Source organism: Scyliorhinus canicula, chromosome 1, assembly GCF_902713615.1.
Source record: "Scyliorhinus canicula chromosome 1, sScyCan1.1, whole genome shotgun sequence".
In the NCBI taxonomy this organism is placed as follows: domain Eukaryota; kingdom Metazoa; phylum Chordata; class Chondrichthyes; order Carcharhiniformes; family Scyliorhinidae; genus Scyliorhinus; species Scyliorhinus canicula.
This window is the reverse complement of record NC_052146.1, coordinates 237,054,346-237,068,470: the sequence shown is the minus strand read 5'-3', so window position 1 is coordinate 237,068,470 and position 14,125 is coordinate 237,054,346. Positions and strand designations below refer to the sequence as shown.

General features: G+C 44.3%; 1 protein-coding gene across 29 annotated transcripts in view; it reads right to left on the bottom strand.

Moving 5' to 3' along the window:
- LOC119972565 (girdin-like) overlaps positions 1-14,125 on the bottom strand; it is a 649,171-nt gene that overhangs the window by 384,518 nt on the left and 250,528 nt on the right. For all 29 annotated transcript variants that reach the window (XM_038809673.1, XM_038809681.1, XM_038809689.1 and 26 more), the window contains exon 8: positions 9,428-9,594. In XM_038809673.1, the coding sequence (XP_038665601.1) occupies positions 9,428-9,594 (167 nt within the window). The remainder of the gene's footprint in view (positions 1-9,427; positions 9,595-14,125) is intronic.

Genomic DNA, 14,125 nt, shown 5'->3' with positions numbered 1-14,125 from the left:
TATCTCCCTGGCTCTCCAGTAAACACTCGAACAGCTCAACAACAAGGACACCTACGTGAGACTTCTGTTCATAGACTACAGCTTCGCCTTCATCACCATTATCCCGACAAGACATAACCAAACTCTGCAATCTTGGACTTGACCCCTCCCTGTGCAGCTTGATCCTTGAGTTCCTCACCAACAGATTGCAATCTGTCAGGAAAGGCAACAGCACTTCCGCCACAATAGTCCTCAACACTGGGGCCCTGCAAGGATGTGTGATTAGTCGTCTACCATACTCCCTATACACACACGGCTGTGTGGCAAGATTTAATTCCAATTCAATCTATATAAATTTGCGGATGATACGACTGTGGTAGGTCGTATCTCAAACAACGTCGAATCAGACTACAGAAGAGAGATAAATCATTTGGTTACACAGTGTACCGAAAACAACCTCTCGCTAAATATCGGAAACACCAAGGAACTGATCATCGACTTCAAGAAGCGTAGCATGACACCCCTCCTCCGTCTACATCAATGGCTTCGAAGTAGAGATGGTCGACAGCTTTAAGTTCCTGGGGGTCACCATCACCAACAGTCTGTCCTGGTCCACTCACATTGATGCAACAGTCAAGAAAGCCCAACAACGTCTCTACTTCCTACATAAGATAAAGATATTCGGATGTCTGCATCGACTCTCACAAACGTCTGCAGAGTGCCATAGAGAGCATCCTACCCAGTTACATCACAGCTTGGTATGGCAACTGCTCACTTGCGACCCGCACACTGATTTTGTCTACACTTCCCGTTGCTTCAGGAAGGCAGACAGCATTATCATAGACCCCTCCCACCCAGGCTTTGCCTTCTTCCAGACCCTTCCAACAGACAGAAGATACAGAAGGTTGAAGACCCACACATCCAGACAGAGAAACAGTTTCTTCTCCACAGCTGCAATACTCAACGACTCTCCCTTAGACTGATCTGTTCCCTGTAAGAACACTATTCATGATGTCCCATGCCATTCTTGCTCATGTACTTGCTTTGTTTGGCACCCTGTTCTGCACTTAAACCAATCACTGTTTGTCTTGGTACCATTTGTCAATGCACTGTTAATTATTCTTTTTTTGTCTACTATATATGTACTGTGTACGTTCCCTTGGCCGCAGAAAAATACTTTTCACTGCACTTCGTAACATGTGACAATAAATCAAATCAACAATCAACAATTGGGGTTATGTTGTGTATAGTGTATATGTAGCATCCTTTTAGAACTGGGGGTCTCGCAATTTTTTTTTGGGTGGGTATAAAGAATCCTCTTGAGGGAGTACAGGTGGGCCCGGTATCCGAGGGAAGGAGGTGGCAGTGTGCCATTGGTGCCTCTGGTGCTGCTGGAGATGAGGGAGTTGCATATTAGTGTGCGCGTGGACATGGTGTGAAAAACCTATCATGAACTCCCGTAATTGCAAGCAATCGCTGGACAGGGAGGTATGCACCATTTTACCATGTTTTCAGGCTTTATCCTGTTCTCCCTTTTTCTCTGGTGGGGCTTTTAGATGTAACAAGTTATGTCTAATGATTATATTCACCCAATTGTACTGCTATTCTCCCATTCCCCTTTGCATTCATGTATATTGAGCCTTCATACTTTTTGATCGTGCTATACCAGTCCAGTAATTTTGTTGCGTTGTTTGTAAAAACGTAAATCTGCAATAAATACAATTTTTAAAAAGAAATCCAGCACCCACAATACTTTGGCAGTTTAATCTGCTTCTCTCTAACTGGCCTTGTGTGAAATAGCAGGACAGCAGCAGCCAGAGGTCCTGCTTTTCAAGTTATTAACTTCAAGTTTTTCTTTCCAAACTTCTATCTTTTCTCCCCAAGTTATTAGCTATAATGTGAATTATGCTTTCAGGTTGTTCACCTCCCTCTTCCAAAAATCTTTTCTTTAAATATTTTTATTTAAGGCATTTTCAATTCTCCACAGAACAAAGAGGGGGGGGGGGAAACAGCACCAGTAAACATTCTTCACAAACCACACTTCAGATAACCAAACCCCTCTGTCCCAGTCCACTCCTTCAGCCCCGTTTTCTACATAAAGTAACAAAAATAATCCCCACACCGCCATTGATGTTTTACCACTCTTTAAAAAAGCGACGAACAACCTCCAATTCGAGAAAAAACCCTGATCTGCACCTCTAATAGAAAACTTTATTTTCTCCAGGTGCAGAAACTCCGCCAAGTCATTCACTCACACAGTAGCTTTTGGTGGCTCTGGGTCCCACCACCCTAACAATATCCGCCTCCAGGCTATCAGGGAGGCAAAGGCAAAATGTCAGGCTCTATCCCCACCTGCACTGCTGGATCTTTCAAAACTCTTAAATATTGCCGTCCACAGGCTCAGAGCCATCTTCACCTCCCCCCCCCCCCCCCCCCCCCCCCCCCAAACCATTGGCATAGTTCCCACAAAGGCCTCCTAGAACTCCTCCAACTTTGGGCATGCCTAAAACATGTGGGTATGCGCAAAACCTGCACCTATCCTCTACTCCTGTAAAGAACCAACTCAACCTTGACACCGTCATTGGTGTCCTATCAACCCAATGAAAAGCTTTCTTTGCATCCATGGACACTAGCACGTCCGATTCCTGGCCACACAGGGGCATCATGGTTACATTCAACAACCTAATGTTCGCCGACAACTACCGCCCTTTCACGAACCCAATCTAGGCCTCGCCCATCAGCCCCAGCAAAGAGTCCTTTATATGTGTTGCCAGCACCTTCGGCAACAGCTTTGCACTCACATTTAGCAGCGATATCAGGCAGTATGATCCACATCCTTATCTTTTTTCAAAATGAGTAAAATTGAAGCCCGAGATAGTGTGAGCGCGGGCTGAAGCTTACCGACCGACCATTATACATCTCCAATTCCATGCCAAACTTTTTATAAAACTCTGTCGGACATCTGTCTAAGCTTCCCGGACTGGATTGAACCCACGCACTCCATTACGCCCACCCAGTCCGATCGAGACGCCCAAACCCCGCACATTACCGTCTTCGACCACCGGGAACTCCGGTCCATCCAAATACCATCTCATGCCTTCATCTCCCACCAGCCCTATGTTCATACATTGCCCCCCTGACCCGACACAGATGCCCATCGCCTTCCACATAGACGATCTCTGATGCACGATCAATTGTACAAAGACTAAGGTTGGATACAACTGTGGCTTTATTGCAGTAAGATGTGTGGCCTCCCACAGCAGCTGGCGAAATGGCTGCTGAATAGAGGACACGCTCCTCCTACTAGGCGGAGCCAGCAGGCAGGGGCTACCGGCGAACCTGTAGTACAGATCCTACAGTACATCACCTAATACAGATTTAACAGTGGCTTACCACAATCTCAAACTCCCTCTGGAGCTTTTTCCTTTCTTTCAACAGAGTCTTCTCGGGGGCCGCCGAGTTTCTCCGATCCACCTCCAGAACGGCCTCCACTAGTCTGTGCCTTTTTCTAGCTGCTCCCCCTTCTCCTTATGCGCCCGGATCGAGATAAAATCCCCCTCTGATCATCACTTTCAACGCTTCCCACAATACAGAGGCAGAAACCTCACACATCATATTTAGCTCCACATAGTTTTGTATAGCCACCCCTATCCTTTCGCAGATCCCCATATCACCCAACTGCCCCACATCTAGCCTCCACTGTGGCTGCTCCCTCTTTCCACGTGCAGGCCCACCAGATGCGGTGCGTGGTCTGACCACGATTGCTGAATAGTCCATCCCACCAGTAATGTCTTGTCCAGCACAACAAAAACTCAATCCGGGAATACACCTGGTGACCATGCAAAAAGAACAAGAATTCCTTTACCCTCGGCCTCCCGAACCATCAGGAGTCCACACCTCCCATCTACTCCATAAACCCCAACAATTCCTTTGGCTCCACTTCCAAGTGCTGATAAATGCGAACCGCATGCCCTTCCCAGGTGCACTCTCTCATCTCCTTTGCCCAACGTAGAATCTATTCCTTATCCAAGTAGCGATGCAGCCACACAATAATCACCCTCGGCGGCTCTCCCGCTCTCAGCTTCTTCCTCAGCGACTTGTGTGCACAATCCACTTCAGGAGGTCCGTTAAAGATCCTCTCACCCACCAATCCCCTCTGCCACCAACCTCACAGCTATCATAGCCACATACTTCGTGGCCTGCGTTCCCTCGATTCCTTCAGGCAGCCCCACGATCCTGAGATTCTGCCTCCTCAAGCAATTCTCCAGGTCGTCCACCTTCTCCCTCAACTTCTTCTATCCCTCCGCCATCAACAGCATTTCTACCTCCAACAAGGTCAAACGATCCTCATGGTCGGCCACTGACTCTTCCATCTTCTGGAGCGACGCATTCTGCGCCTCCAGCCTCTGCTCCACGCACTCTAGGGGAGTCCGGATTGGCTGAGCTACCTTAGCCAAGTCTTCTGAAGCCACCTTCCTCTGCTGCTGGAATTCAGCCATCAAAACCTCCATCCGTTTTTCCATTGACCACTGTGTGGCAGCAACACCACAGATCCCTCTATCATCTTTTCCTCTATCGCACCTCTAGAGTCCTCCTGGTCTGATTACTGCCCTTTGTTCATTGTACTTCTTGTTTGGTAGGCCTTACATATTGCCTACCAAAGGATAATCACTAGTTCTCGCTGTTCCTCCATTTTCCACCTGCGTACCATCCTGCAAAACGGACAAAAAGGACCAAATATTCTAATCTCGGGTAGGAGCCACCTAATGTGCAACCACTCACTTCATGACTACCACCGGAAGTCCTTCTTCCAAAAGTCTCGCCCACCCGCTGGCTTTGCTGTAGCCTAAAAAATATGCACCACCCGTAATTACTGTTTTGATTCCCATGAAAACTGGATTGTTTAAAAGAGAAATTTGAAATCCTGTTATCTACTAGAAGAATAAAGGCACAAGATTCTATTGTTCAAACAAATTATTTTACTATACTCAAGTTAAACAAAACAAAAACTAAATAATTTCCTGGGACCAAACCAAAGTACCACAGTGCTCTGAAATTCACTTTTATTCTCCTCTGTGGTCCCGTTATCATCCAAGTAAAAGGTATTTTGGAGTCCTCCAGCTATCCTCCAACACTCCTTTAGCATCTCACAATCATGGGCAGCCTAGCTTTTGTGTCTCCACTCAGAAATACACCTGATTTTTGAAAGCCTTTTTGCTTCTGATCTACAGCTGCCTTACAGCTTTGAGCACTTTCTTTATTAGCCTGTGCCCATGCTGAACTGCTCCTCTCCATCAGAAAACCACATAGATAGACCCAGAAAATAGGTTGCAGGTCACAGCACCATCTCCATAGCAACATAGCAAACCTCGGGTGTTCCAAACAAAAATCTACCTAATTTTTGGTTGCAAAACCATACCGTCCAACTCCAAGGTCTGCATTAATAATTTATCTCTCTAATGGAGTTAACAACCCTTTCAGATTTGCAAGCCCCACCAAGGAACTCCCTTATTTACAAACTGCTTTTAGCTTATTTCCATCTGGTGGCTGTATACCCTGTTTGAGTTTTAGTTTCCTTTTATCCTTTTAGTTTCCCTTTGTACTAATTTCTTGTGTTTTATTTTGTTAATTTTGGACCTTTAAGCAGTGAACTTCAGTTGAAGCAGCCTGCTAATTTGGAATGTGTTTTTTTTTGCAGGGGAGAATACAGACTTGTCGGCATCAAGGGAATCGTAAAGACCAGCTTTGGAAGAAGTCGGTTCAATTGGCTAGCTGGCAACATGTGGGTTGACTAGGGACTGTGTTGCGGCTGAGAACAGTCAGTGTTTGGTTTGAACTAAGAAAGAACTTTCTCTCTTCTGATGTAAAGAACTGCTTTATTGTTCTAAAACCAATGAGCGCTTGGACATCTTTACTATATAGTTGGAATAATTCTGAATCTACAATGTAGACAACCTTGTCACAGAAAACCCGCTCAAGTTTAGAAGAAAGGTTTGTGTGGAGTGTTTTGGGGGGGGGGGGGGGGGGGGGGTGTTGGGAAAGGTCTATTCGGTAGCCAGGTACATTTTAGTCTTTAATTATATTATTGTTAAATAATAAAAGGTTACTTGTGTTAAATTTACAAATTTAGCGACGGCAGTTCATTGGGCTCAGCCAAGGTCCTCAGGTATTTTAGATTAACATCTAATTTCACTTGTGTTGTGACTCTGGGACAAGTGGGGCTGGAATTGACTAGCTCAGGAGGAAAATTTTGAAATTAGTTAAGCTTAGCCCTCCTGTCCCTACCAAAAGTTTAAAGAGTATCAATTGTTCAAGGTTTCTCAATTTCAATCCTAACCTAATTAAGTAAACATGGAATACCCTTTGAACTGCAACAATACTATGACTGTTTGAGTTGCATTACTTCAGGGTTGTCCATTCGTTTCTCAATCAGATGCTCTATTTTTAATCGCCAACCTAAAAGTTGCCTCTAAAACATTAATATAAACCATGAAACTAGATGAATATGACACTACCATTTGCTTTTTCTAAAAACTTTTAAATGCATTTCCTCTTCTTGTGTTGTGATCGCTGACATGATTTCATTTGAGTTTCTGAAATAGTCTGCATCATAGGAATCCAAATCTGTATTCCTCTCAGACAACTTCAGAGCACCTCAACCTTCTATAGTCAAGTCTCTCTTTCTCCTGATTTCCTTCTTTTGTCTCACTATTCCCTCCAATTGCAAAGTGACAACCTTCCGCAATGTGTTTTCTGGGAGCCTTTTTTCCTACAGTATGACAAAGTGTCTCCAACTGTTTCTCAAACGCAGTAATTTTCTGGTCGAGCAAGTCAACCCGAAGACTGTCTTACATCTGTGGATATTCTGGGCACTCGCAAAGTCCCACAACATGTACGTTTTGCAAATACCAATTCCACTTTCTCCCAGAATCAATAAAATTGAAAGAAATGAGAACGCAAACAAAGTCACTGTCGTACAAATAAATTCCAGTTCAGAACTGGAATTGAGGCCAAGTTCCTTAAACTAATTCCTGTGGCTTCAGAACTTTTAAAGTTTACAAGCTAGTCAAATTGACTCAAAACAATGAAATTAACATAAACAGCCATTTCAGAAACAAATACAACTTTCAAACCAGTTAATGACAAATCATACATTGCGATCTGTACTTTAACATGCAATTATTACCTTTATTAGTGTCACAAGTAGGCTTAATGTGGAGATGCCGACTTTGGCCTGGGAAGGGCACAGTAAGAAGTCCTACAACACCAGGTTAAAGTCCAACAGGTTTGTTTCAATTCACTAGCTTTCGTAGCGCAGCTCCTTCCTCGGGTGAATGAAGAGGTGGGTTCCAGAAACACATACATAGACAAAGTCAATGATGCAAGATGATTCTTTGAATGCGAATCATTGCAGGTAATTAAGTCTTTACAGGTCCAGATGGAGCAATTGGAGAAAGGGATAATCACAGGTTTAAGAGGTATGAATTGTCTCAAGCCAGGACAGTTTGATAGGATTTTGCACACCCAGGCCAAATGGTGGGGGGTGAATGTAATGTGGCATGAATTTAAGGTCCGGGTTGAGGCCATACTTTTGCATGCGGAACTTGGCTATCAGATTTTGCTTGGTGATTCTGCGTTGTCGCTCCTCCTGAAGGCTGCCTTGGATAATGCTTACCCGAAGGTCAGAGGCTGAACGCCCTTGACTGCTGAAGTGTTCCCCGACTAGAAGGGAACATTCCTGCCTGGCAATTGTCGCACTATGTCAGTTCATCCGTTATCGCAGTGTCTGTATGGACTTGCCAATGTACCACGCCTTGGGACATCATTTCCTGTAGCATATGAGGGAGATGGAGACAACATTGGTCGAGTCACACGAATACCTACTGCGTACCTGGTGGGTGGTGTTCTCACGTTTAATGGTGGTACCTATGTCGATGATTTGTCAGGTCTTGCAGAGGTTGCCATGGCAGGGTGGTGTGGTGTTGTGGTCACTGTTCTCCTGAAGACTGGATAGTATGATGCAAACAATGGTCTGTTTGAAGTTGCGTGTTTGAAGACAAGTAGTGGGGGCGTGAGGTGGCCTTGGCAAAATGTTAGTCTTCATCGATGACGTATTAAAGGCTGCGAAAATGATGTTGTAATTTCTCTGATCCAGGGAAGTACTGGACGACGAAGAGTAGTCTGTCGGTTGTCACCCGTGTGAGGAGGTCGGTGCGTTTTTTTTTTGCTGTGGTGCACTGCAAATGCGTTCGGTGATGGGGCGCAGAATCCATTTTCCTGCACAAAATCAGGACCGCTGTCAGTTCCGCTATGCTCCGCCCCCCGAAAAGCAGTATACTCCCGCCGAGTATCCACCACCTCAGGCCATTGCCTGAGGCCCGCCCCGCTATTCTGTGTCCCCGACTGGCCGAATTCCTGACAGCGTGGATCTAACATGGTCCTGCCGTTCGGAAACCTCGCGTGGTGGCTGTGGACTCAGTCCAGGGCCAGCACAGTCAGGGGAGGCCCGATCGGAGGGCGGGGGGGGGGGGGGGGGGGGGGGGGGGGGGGGGGGGGGGGCGTCACTCAGGACTGGGGGGCTATGGGTGTGGGCGTGCTGCCGATGCGGGGCACTATTTTGACGGTCTAGGTCCACAGGCTGAGTCCGCCATGGAGCACGCCACAGCCGCTGGCATGCGCTTGCGTGGCCTCTGACCCGGAAGTGTGGGGGGACCGTATCGGCAGCTGGAGCTACGTGCTCCACGACAGCTGCCTGCTAGCCCTCTGCAAGGCTGTGAATCTGTAGCCTTTTGACACCAGTTTTCCGAATGTAAAAGACCACAGTTTTCATGATGGCATGGGGTCATAGTCCCAGAAACGGAGAATCCTGGGGGCAGCACAGTGGCAAGCATTGCAGCCACACGGCACCGAGGTCCCAGGTTCGATCCCGACTCTAGATCACTGTCCGTGTGGATTTTGCACATTCTCCCCGCGTTCGCTTAGGTTTCGCCCCCACAACCCAAAGATGTGCAGGGTAGGTGGATTGGCCACGCTAAAGTGACCCTTAATTGGAAAAAATGAATTGGGTACTCTTTTAAAAAAAAAACTCTGAGAATCCAGCTCATGATTTCTTGTCTCTGTATTCTTGGGCTCAAATTAAATATTTGCTTTGGTTTTGAGTTGTAAAATTTATTGAGGCAACCTTAAAACTATTTGATTCTCTTTTTTCAGATCTACTACAAATTCAGTTGTGTTACATCAAAAAAGAGAAGCCATGTGGCTCATCTATTGAATAACTAGAAAAATTGTACACTGCTGCATGTCACTTTTGCATCTCTGTTATTTGGTAAATTTCTCTTTGTCCCCGAACCACCTAAAGCAAAAACACAGTTCTGGTGGTTTGTGTAAACTTGAAATAAACTAACCTCTCGTCTCCTTACCCTCAGCCTATTTCCATCCGTGTACTTACAATTCTTGTCTGATTCGTCTGAGTTTTGCTTTAGTGTCTGCCAGTTCAACCGACAAATGTTGTCGGCTCTCAGTGCGCTGCATGCCTGGAGAGCCAGTAGGTGACTGCGTTGTTCCGTGAACAGGAGATTGGTTGCAGTAACGTTCTTGTGTGAGATGTAAAATTATCTGCAATAATTATAAAACAGACATTTAATTTTATTTTGCTAGATAATTTTATTTGGTAGATACTGGAATTAAAATAAGAAAATAGATAAGACACTGATAGTTAGGTAACCAGTATAGTTAGTGTTTACAAGACATTTACAGTTGAAAAATATATCAATGATAGATTAGTATGTTAGCAGCAAACAATTAAAATTATTCTTTCACAAATTATGTCTGCAGGCATTACATTTTCTCACAATGAAGACAGGTGTCCTTCTATGCATCAGTTACATAATAAGTGCCAGTAACATTTCTGTAGACATCAAAAGTAATTGCTTTTGAAATTGTGTTCTTTTGAAGACAAATTCATTAAGATTTTAGCTTTAGGCTAATAAAGTGAAGAAGCGACATTTTTGCAGCTATTTTTCCTTAAATCTAATTGTGAACATCGAAATTAGGAGTAGACCACTGGTCCCTCGAGCCTGCTCCGCCATTCAATAAGATCCTGACTTATCAGATTGTAACCTCAACTCCACATTCCCACCTACCCCCAGTAAAGTTTTATCCTTGGCTTCTCAAGAATCTATCTACATCTGTCTTAAGATATTTAGAGATATTTCTCTTCCTCAAAAGGGAGCGAAAGCAAAAATTCCAATGACTCACGACCCCAAGAAAGGAATTCTGAAAAAGTGACCCGTTATTTTAATACAGAGTTTTACAGCACAGAAAAAGACCCATCAACCCATCATGTCTGCACCAGCCATCAAGCACCTATCTATTTGAACTTCATTTTCCAGCACTTGGCCCGTATTCTTGTATGCTATGGTGTTTCTGGTGCTCATCCAAATGCTTCTTATATGTTGAGTGTTTCCACCTCCACCATCCTTTCAGGCAGTGAGTTCCAGATTCCCACCACCCTGTTGTGAAAATATTTTTCCCTCAACTCCACTCTAAACTTCCAGCCCCTTACTTTAAATCAATGTTCCCTGATGTTGACCCATCGATTAAGGGGAATGGTTTCTTCCTAACTACCCTGTCTATGTCCCTTATAATTTTGTACAACCTCAATCAGGTCCCCCCTCAGCCTTCTCTGCTCCAAGGAAAACAATCCCAGTCTCTCCAGCCTCTCTTCATTGCTGAAACACTCCAGCACAGGCAACATCCTGGTGAATCTCCTCTGCACCTTTTTAAGTGTAATCACACCCAGTGACACCTAGCAGGAAAAACATCCTTTCCACACCCATCCTGTCAAGACTCAGGATCTTGTATTTCAATCATTTTGCCTCTTACTATTCTAAACTCCAGCTGATACAAGCCTAACCCGTCCAATCATTCCTCATAAGCATTTTTTGCTTTTCTAATTGCTTGCTGTACCTGACTTCTAACCTCTTACATTCATGCACGGGGACAACTAGATCCCTCTGCAATCTCTCGCAATTTAGATAACATGCGTTTTTATTCTTCCTGTCAAAATGGACACTTCACACTTTCCCACATTATACTTCATCAGCCAGAACTTTGCTCGTTCACTAAGCCAATCCATGTACCTTTGTATCTCATGTCCCCTCCACAACTCAATTTACTACTTATCTTCATGTCGTTGGCAAATTTAACAACTATGTCCTTGGTCCCTTTATCCAAGTCATTTATATCAATTGTAAAAAATGAAAGTCCCGGCACTCACTTTCCATGGGATCATTGCTCACTTTGTTAACTCTTATTTTTAAAATATTGATAGAAACTCTTACTGTCAGTCTTTATATTTCAAGCTAGCCTTCTCACGTACTCAACTTTTCCTTCCTTAATCAATTTTTGGTTATTCTGTTCTTTTAAATATCCTTTCCAAAATCATGACCTGCTACTAATTCTTGCGCCTTTTCTTTTAAGATTGATACTATGTCTAATAGTTTTTGTTAAGCATAGACATTGGGTCCTCATCTTGGATTTTTCTTTCTTGTTGGAATGTATCGATTCTATGTATTCTGAAATATCCCTTTAAATATCTGCCACTGCATTTCTATTGACATATCCCTTGACCTAACTTACCATTTCACCTAGTTACATGTGCTTTCATGCCAATGTTAATCCCCATGTTTGAGTTTTAAAGTATTTGAGTTTAAAAGAATTAGTCTTGGATCCACTCTTCTCTCCCTCAAACAATTTAAAATTCAATCATATTCTGATCATTGCTACCTAGGGGTGACCTCATTAGGAGATCCTAATTAATCAATCCGATCTTGTCATACAATACCAGGTCTAGTATAGCCTGCTCTCGGGTTGGTACAGTTCTAAGAAATTATCCCAAAAACATTCTATGAATGCATCATCTAGGCACTTGTGGGAAGTCACTTGTGGGCAGTCACTTGCGGAAGTGGTATAGAGGCCCCCTAACAGTAACCATACGGTAGGGCAGGGTATAAAGGAAGAAAGGTATAAAGGGGCAGCACGGTGGTGGTGGTTAGCACTTCTGCCTCACAACACCAGAGATCTGGGTTCAATTCCTGTCTTGGGTGACTGTGAAACTTGCACTTTCTCCCCATGTCTGCATGGGTTTCCTCTGGATTTCTTCCCACAGTCCAAAAATGTGCACGTTAAGTGGATTGGCTATGTTAAATTACCCCTTAAGTGTCCAACAAAATGCAATTTAAGTGGGGTTCCAGAGATAGGGCAGGGGAGTGGGTAGGGTGCTCTTTCAGAGCATCGGTACAGACTCAATGGGCTGAATTATCTCCTTCTGAACTGTAGGAATTCTATGATTCTAAGAAATAATGTGTGCGAGTCAGAAAGGTACAGTGATAATCATTGAGAATTTCAATCTACAAATAGACTGGACAAATCAGATGGGCTTAGATATAGCCTTTTTCGGGATAGGTTCTTCGAATAGCATGTTAGAGCATCAAGTAGAGAGCAGGCTATACTAGATGTGGTATTGTCCAATGGGATAGGATCAATTGAAACCTCATAGTGAAGGCATTCCCAGGTAGCAGCAATCATCATTTAGTTCAATTTTACATTCAGTTTGAGGGGGAGAAGTGTGATAATGGATAAGGCAATAATGAGGACATGAAAGCAGTGGACTGGCAAATTAAGTTAAGGAATATTTCAGAATATACAGAATAGCTACATTCCAATGAGAAAGAAAAATTCCGAGGCGAGGACCTAACATCTATGAATAACTAAAAAAGTTAAAGGTAGTATCAAACTCAAAGAAAAAGTGTATCATTTTGCAAAGATGGGTGGCAGATCAGAAAATTGGACAGAATCCAAAAGACTACAAAGAATGATTAAAAGGTTAATAAGGAGGGAATATTTGAAGTAAAAGAAAAAGTTAGTTACAACAAGAAAGATAATGGTTTTGTTAATATAAAAAAAAACTATAGAGTTTTGCTCTGATAGAACTGAGTCTGGGGAATCAATTATGGAAAAGGGAGTTGGAAGATGAATTGACGAGGTCTTTTGCATTGGTCTTCATCATAGAGGATACAAGCAGGAACTGCAGGGAAGAACTCGGGGAACATAGAACATACAGTGCAGAAGAAGGCCATTGGGCCCATCGAGTCTGCACCGACCGACTTAAGCCCTCACTTCCACCCTATCCCCGTAACGCAATAACCCCCCCCAAACCTTTTTTTGGCTACTAAGGGCAATTTATCATAGCCAATCCACCTAACCTGCATGTCTTTGGACTGTGGGAGGAAACCGGAGCACCCGGAGGAAACCCACGCAGACAGGGGGAGAACGTGCAGACTCCGCACAGAGTGTGACCCAGTGGGGAATCGAACCTGGGACCCTTGTGCTGTGAAGCCACAGTGCTAGCCACTTGTGCTATCGTGCTGCCCTAACCAGGAAAGCAACAGAAAACTCAGACATCACTGAGCCAATTGTTGGAGCTGTAAGCTGTCACATCCCCAGGCCATGATGGACATCATCATAGGGTCTTATAAGTAAGTGGCTAGTAAGATAGTGCATGTAACCCTTTTATTCACAAAGGAAGGGAGACAGAAAGCTACAGACGAGTTTGCATAATATCCGTCATAGGGAAAGTGTCAAAAGGTGATCAAATACTGAAGATACAGACTGGGGCTGGGGACGCGATGTCAGAGCCAGGGAGGATAAAAGAGTTGTTTAGGGAGTACTATCAGCGACTTTACAAGGCACTGAGGGGACAGGAGGACATGGGACGGTTTCTGGACGAGCTGGAATTTCCCCAGGTGGCGGAAGTAAAGAGGTAGGCATTGGAGGAGCCTCTGGAGAGTGAGGGAGGTGCTGGATAGTGTCTGGGGTTGAAATCGGGGAAGGCCCCGGGGCCAGATGGGTACCCGGCAGAATTTTATCAGGAATTTGCGACGGACATGGCACATGTTGGCGCGTTTAATGAAACATTGGAGAAGGGGGAGTTGCCAGAGCCAGTGACGCAGGCAGCAATCACATTATTCCTGAAAAAGGGAAGGACACGATGGAATGTGGGTCGTATAGATCCGTATCACTATTGAACACAGATGTAAAAGTATTGGCTAAATTGTTGGCAGGGAGGATAGAGGATGGTGTCCTG